Here is a 7,471-nt window from a genome sequence, read left to right on the forward strand (position 1 = left end):
GTGGATTAGATTGATTACTTTCATAGTATTGTTTTTTGCCTCCCTACCTGGAACGAAGCCTGCTTGATCCTGGTGGATCAAGTTCGGTAGGAATTCTTTGAGTCTGGTCGCCATGATCTTTGTTAGTATTTTTAAATCAATGTTTATTAGGGAGATGGGTCTATAGTTGCCACACATAGTTGGGTCTTTGCCCGTTTTTGGGATGAGTGTAATAGTGGCTTCTAGAGCTGCTCTGGGTATTTGGTGAGAGAGGCTTTGAGTATTGAATGCCTCTGTAAAGGGGCGCGCTAGTTCTGCGGCAAATGTTTTATAATATTTCCCTGTATAACCGTCTGGACCTGGGCTCTTGCCTAGTGGTAGTGATTTGACTATCCTGTTAAATTCCTCGGGTGTAATAGGTTCGTCCAGAAAGGCAACTTCGTTGGGTGGGATTGTTTTCTTGATTCTAGTATGTAAATATGTGAGGATTTCCTCTTTGGATGGTTGGACCTTGGATATGTTATATAGGTTGGTGTAAAATTTCTGAAATTCTCCCATTATGTCAGGCATTTTTTTGGTCATTATCCCTGATTCCATTTTAATTTCGGGGATAAAAGTGGATTGTTTGATAGGTTTCAATGATTGTGCTAGTAATTTACCCGCTTTCCCTCCTTTTTCGTAAAAAAGATGTTTTGTTAAAGAGATTTTGCGTTTGGCGTGAAGTTGTAGTGTAGTCGTGAGTTCTGATCTTTTATGAATGATTGATTTATACGTGTCGAGGGATAAATTGTTGTTTTGATGTATAGATTCTAGAGATTTAAGTTCTTTTGTCAATTGTGCTATTTTTTGTTCTCTATTGCGTTTGGCTGTGGATGCAATTCTGATAAGTTCACCTCTCATTACTGCTTTATGGGCTTCCCAAGTAAGAGGAGGAGCTATGTCAGGTCTGGTGTTCTCGTTGAAGTAAACACTTACTGCATTTTTTATACGGGTAATGTTGTCGGAGTCATTTAGTAATAGGTCGTTTAGTTTCCATTGGGCTGAAGGGTTTTGTAGATGAGGGAGCTTTAGCGAGAGAGTCAACGGTGCATGGTCCGACCAAGTGATTGGGCCATATGCAGCTGTTGAAGCTATTGTCAGGTATCTGTGTTGTAAAAATATAGAATCAATCCTAGAGTATGTGTGCGTAGGAGGGGAATAAAAGGAAAAATCTTTCCGTGTGGGGTGCAGCAACCTCCAACAGTCAAACAGTTGTGCTTCGTGTAGTGTAGAGTTTATTTGTTTCCTAGTTTGAGTTGTGTGAGGTTGCAGTTTGGCCGTGGAGTCCAACTCCCCGTCCAGAGAGACATTTATGTCCCCTCCAACTATTAGGATACCCTCTTGAAAGTCAGATAGCTTACTCAGTATTTTTTTCAAGAATTGGTTTTGTTTCCTGTTGGGTGCGTAGAGATTGGCTAAGGTTACTGTGGCTGTGCCCAGGATTCCCTTAAGAAACAGGAATCTGCCCGAGTCATCAGTTAGTTGTTCCTGAAAGGTGAAAGGGGTGTGTTTACCAATCAGTATCGCTACTCCTCTTGATTTAGATTCTGAGTAGTGGCCATAGTATCCCTGTGGATAATCTTTATTTCGTATTTTTGTGGTTGTTCCCTTACGTAGGTGTGTTTCCTGAATGAAAACTATATCTGCTTTCTGTCTGTGAAAGTCAGATAGTGCTATTGTTCTTTTTTCTGGAGTATTGAGGCCTTTGGCATTTTGAGTAAGTATAACAATCGAAGCCATCTTCTAATGTCAGGTCTTAATTGTTTGACGATAAGGTGTATTGAATCCTACCAAGAGACAAAAGTATATTGGAGGGGTGTATATCTTTCCTGCAGGGAGGTGTGATAGCAAGAAAGTGGTTGATGTGAATATAGTATCAGTATGGGGTTTCCTTTGTCTATGGAGTGCTATAACGCTATTTATACACTTGGAATATTGTTTTGACAGATATTGTTATATACAGCACTTGTAGTTTGTTGGATGATAACACTCTTATGCAGATAACATACAGTTTTCGGAAAATAGGAATATTAATAATTAAAATAAAAAGAATGCACATAAACAAAACCTGTCGTTTACAACTGTTTGCAATAAAATTACTCCTGTTACTGGACAGTAAAGCACTCTTCAAATAATAACGTTGCTTGAATCTGAAGAATAAACGTAAACAAGTGATCAGGTTGCTATGAAGTACTAGCAATGATGCCCTGTCACTCGAATATGGGCTATGCCTCGACCCTGGGTAAAAAGGGGGGAGTCGCAAAAGGTATATAGGAGGCTGCGGGGGGAAGGGAGGCGGGGGTGGGGAGAGGAGGGGGAAGAAGGTTAATAAACAGAAGGGTGGAGAAAGGTCGTTGATTTGGGAAGTAGGGATAGAAGGGAGTTATACTTCCCTGTGATGGGAAGTCTCTCTCAGTCAATGAGAGTAAAGGCAATCTATCGAGACGCTACCGATAGATACCTGTTTGTGGATGGGGGATCGGTGTGCCAATACTAAGGGTGAGGATCCCTGGCACTCATATCCTTTAATGATTAGTGAAATAGTAATCTTTTGGAGACTGGTGGTTAGGTCTAGCGCTAAATATTATGACCTTTTGGAGAAATGGGTTGCACATCTGTGAATACCAACCGCGGGGAAAATGGATAGTATGAATAAGGAGTAATGAGAGTGATGAGAGTGGGAGGAAAGGAAGTCGGCATATACATTTTTAGAAATATAACATTTCCTTAACCTTAACTGATTCTAAGTTATAAACAGCTGGCATTCATGGTCCTTTGGTATGACATTTTGTTGTAGTTTCAACAAATCGTATATTACCAGTTGGTAAGAAAAAGATTAAGAATAACAATTTTTCAACAAACATTGTTTAACATACAACCTGTCCACCGTTGTGAAGTTTAAGTGGTTCGATTACGTGGGATGTTCTTAGTAGTCAATAAGAGAGTTCCACTTAAATTCAGGACTGGTATCTTCAATATTAAAGAGGTGCGCTGTGTGATAGGTTCAAGAGCATAGTTTATTGAAGAGTTGACTTGAAGATAATGGATGGAGTTGGCTGATTATACGTGAAGACTCCAGCAGATGTAGGAGTAGAGGTTGTGAAAAATCGTTGTCGTCTTAGTCTGGATGTTGATTGTTGAGAGTTCATTTATGGTCGTCTGTCATGGTGTTGTGGATAATAGCGCGGGGCTTCCGAGTAGGGTATGAGACGTGAGTAAAATCAGAGATCCCTTAGGGAGGGGAGTGCATATTACGGAGGTTGATGTTGTCTGTTGGAATTCTTGGTCTTTGTTGCGGTGATATAAACTGTTGATCGTTTCTTCGTTTTTTAGCAGGTGTGACCCAGCGTTGTCTTTGAGGAAGGATTGTGGTATCTTGTTGGTGCTGTATCCCATTCCAGTCCATGACGTTAGTGACAGGTAATTCGAGTGCTTGAAGAAATGGAGGGACATCCAATATAGATGAGATTGACAGCAGGTTGCCTTTGTGGTTCACTATTAGGGCAAAGGGAAGTCCCCACCGGTATTTGATATTTCTGTTCCGGAGATGTTCTGTGACCGGTTTTAAGGCTCTGCGTGCTTGAAGGGTATATCGGGAAAGGTCCGGGTATATCTGCACTGGGTGCCCGTGAAATAAGAGTGGTTGAGAGGTGTCCCTTAAAGATTTTAAAATATTCTCCTTTATAGAGAAATAATGTACCCTGCAAATGGCGTCCCTTGGTGTGTCGGGCGACAGGCCCCTAGGGCGCAGAGAACGGTGGGCCCTATCCAATAAAATTCTATTGTCACCTTGTTCTCCCAATATAAGGTTAAAGAGCTCGGATAGGATATCCTCTAAGCTCTCACCTTGGGATTCCGGTAGGCCTCTGATTCGAAGGTTGTTCCTTCTCCCGCGATTGTCTAAATCATCTAGGTGCCTCTGTGTAGAGGCCAGATGCAGGGCATGGGAGTCTATAGTTGTTGAAATGTTAGTTAACTGAGCTTGAATCACATCTCTTTCTTCCTCCAGATCAACCACTCTGAGATTAAGCTGACGGACCTCAGTGCCAATCGCCTCCATTTTCGTGTGGAACGTGGTTTCCAAATTTTTCATTGTGGTTTGTAGGTCGTTTTTCATACATTGTAGGTCCGATTTCGAGGGCAAGTTCTTCAGTAGGGTTCGAATATCGGCCTCCTGTGTTGTGTCGGATGAAATGTGTGATATTTCTGAGGCTGAGGGGCTGCACGGTTGCGGATCCGTTTCCGCCATTACTAGAGGAGACGCCGCGGCCTCCTCTCCACGATCAGGATTATCTTTAAAATAACGGGTCAACGTACCCGATTTCGTGGAAGGTGTTCTCCCTGTATGCCCCTGAGTAGTACCTTGCTTTTTATGGTTGCCCATTTCGCTTTTTAGTCTCCGATTGCAACGGATTAGTGCCCGGGTCCTTTGGAGCTAATTCAGCAAGCGTCCATTAGGCTCCGTAGTCGGCCACGCCCCCCTTTATTGCTTAATTTTATGTCACAAAAAAGATACAAGGACGAGATTAAATAACCAATATAGACCTTGATTTAATAAGCTTTACTAGTGATTAAATTGTTGGAAATTTTTTCAAATGATTTAGCTAAACTTCCATATACATATTTCTAGCATTGAATCATTTGGAAAACTTGTTAAATTGGAGCCATATTGTTCTATACGCTTCTATGATGTGAGAGATATCTTCTCTAAGATTCAGAAAACATTGAACGTACCCGTTTTTCCCTAAATAATACATGAACTGCTTTTCTAATTTCTTTATTTCTCATGCTATAAATAATGGGGTTAAACAATGGGGTCACCACAGTGTAAAAAAGAGAAGTGAACTTGTTTATATTTAATGCATTTCCTCTGGATGGACTGAGATAGATACTAATTAGTGTCCCATAAAATAAGCACACAACTGTCAAATGAGAGCTGCACGTGGATAAGGCTTTCTGTCTCCCAGTAGTGGAGGAGATGCCGAAGATGGTGAAGAAGATATAGACATACGTGACAATGACAAATACAAATGGGAAGAGAACAATAAATGGAATAACCATGAAAGCTTCCATTTCAACTATAAATGTATCCGAACAGGAAAGCTCTAATAGAGGAAGGAAATCACAGAAGAAGTGGTCAATAATATTAAGATGACAGAACTGTAAACCACCAAGCAAGACACGTGAAATTAAAGCAAACAGAAAGCCAAATGACCAGGACAATGCAACAAGACTAATGCACCTTTTAAAGTCCATGACAGTAGAGTAATGCAGTGGGTCACAAATAGCTAAATATCGGTCATAAGACATTACAGTGAGAATATAGCACTCTGCAGTACCACAGGAACCAAAAATCTGAAGTTGGGTGAGGCAACAGAAGTGGGAAATAGAACTGCCTTCTTTCAATATAACATGAAGCATGGTGGGCACAATGTTTGAGGTAAATAAGATATCACACAATGACAAATGACAGAGGAAAAAGTACATGGGGGAATGTAAGGTGTGACTCTTGGACACCAAAAAGACAATGATAATATTTCCGCTCATTATGATGGCATATATTATAAGAATGAGAATGAAGACTGGAATCCTGAAATTTTGGAGATTCTGAAATCCAAGGAGAAAGAATTCATTGAAGAAGGTCTGATTTTGATCACTTATAATCTGCTGGGAAAGTTAAAAAAAAAATGTTCACTGCAAATCAAATGCCACACCTCAAAAAAATGTATATATTAGTTTATAAGTTATTTTAGACTGTAATGGGACAATAAAAAACAAGTAAATAATTACATAAACATTATAGCACTACTGAACTATTATAAATACTAAAAAAGGCCTTAAAAATACATAAGTAAAACATAAATCAATAGCAGCTCAAAACACTTGTGCAGGGTAACCTTACTTCCTTCGCCAACTTTCAAAGTCATGTAAAACATATAAGTACAACACATCACAACACAATTCGTTTGGTGACACAATCCTAGCTTTATACCTGGAGCAACTGTCAACAGTGCTTGAATAACAGATGTATTAAACATAAATGTACAAAAACAAATAAAAAGTGCACTTAACAGAGTTTCAAGTCAATAAAATCTCCCAAACTGCATTTCGCTAGGTCAACTTCCTCAATCAGCAGATATGCATTTTGGTAGATTTTATTGCTTGGACACTTTGTTAAGTCCACTTTTTATTTGTTTTTATACTTTTATGAAATACAAATGTGAATATTATGTATATACTTTCCAGTATACTGATATGTGTATTTTTGTGCCATTGGTTTACAGGTCAAGTGACAAAAAGTGGCCAGAAGGGGAAAGAAGAGAAGCAGCAGTAAAAAGTATATTTATATATTGTACTTTTATTTAAATTATAATATATATAATATTTATATATGTGTGTGTGTGTGTGTGTATTTTAACTGTTCATCTATTTTTCCCCTCTGTTGCAAACTTCTTGATCTGTCAGTAAAATCAACATTTAGTGATTATCACCTAACTATCAATCATTTTCCATCAATCATCTTTATTTTATTTTTTTTAAAGGTAACATAAATCACATCCGTTGCACAAGTCGTTTGTTCAATTTAACTTCCATATGACGTTTGGGAGTTATGGAATTCAGACAGCCCGTAATTGGCCTAAATTCAGAAGAATTTGAGTGGTCATCAGTAATTATTAATTTTTAATTAATGAAAAATACTAATTATTTAATTGTTTATCCTTTTTTGAGAATAGTGGGTATTGTTTTTTTTTTTTACTAAACAAAAGTTTGATCAGCAGCATCAATAATGACAAAAAGTAAGTAAGAATGTTGATGACTTGACTGTGTAGACCTAAAAACAAGGGAGATATGAAGAATTTTTTCGAACCTATAATATAATATTTCATTGCAGTATTGTACTTACTTTCACCCATTACAGTTAGATCTTCATGTATGTTTTAAAGATGCAAATAATAATAAACAAATTATCATAAATTTCTACTATTGCTTACTCATTTTTAATTCTGTTTAATAAACAATGATTTATAAAACAAATTAAAGTAGAAAATATTTCAATTATTTCCTCAATTTTTAAGAAGTATTAGCTAAGATAGAAAAAAAAATCAACACGTAAAGCTTAATTTATATATATGTACCATTCATTCTTCTAATTGTGTTCTTTTGTATTACCACTTCTTTTACATGGCTCCATTCTCACGATGTCCAGCGAAAATCACCTAATATTAAATGCACACCTTCCTCCATTCTGTACTCATACGTAGTGAATGCTCTTCAGCATCATTAAAGACTGCATCATTAATGCCATATTTATTATTTTGAAGCTAACAAGAAAGAGTCCTTGAAGAGCTAATAAGTCCTCAAAGAGCATATTAACGTTCCCCAAATAGTTTATTTGAATTATGTTTTCCACTTAATTATAGCAAGAAAATAAGTCAGGCATGACTGCCTAATA

At 37.9% G+C, this 7,471-nt stretch overlaps 1 protein-coding gene across 1 annotated transcript; it reads right to left on the minus strand.

The window, feature by feature from the left end:
• Positions 1 to 4,676: 4,676 nt before the first annotated feature.
• On the minus strand, positions 4,677 to 7,216 carry LOC134601543 (olfactory receptor 11L1-like). The gene is made up of 2 exons (XM_063446060.1): positions 7,155 to 7,216; positions 4,677 to 5,685 (listed from the first exon to the last, which is right to left on the minus strand). Exons 1-2 carry the CDS (start codon positions 7,155 to 7,157, stop codon positions 4,726 to 4,728), a joined length of 963 nt encoding a protein of 320 aa, XP_063302130.1. The 5' UTR covers positions 7,158 to 7,216; the 3' UTR covers positions 4,677 to 4,725.
• Between the last annotated feature and the right edge of the window lie 255 nt (positions 7,217 to 7,471).

The sequence above is a fragment of the Pelobates fuscus genome, chromosome 3 (assembly GCF_036172605.1).
Source record: "Pelobates fuscus isolate aPelFus1 chromosome 3, aPelFus1.pri, whole genome shotgun sequence".
NCBI lineage: Eukaryota > Metazoa > Chordata > Amphibia > Anura > Pelobatidae > Pelobates > Pelobates fuscus.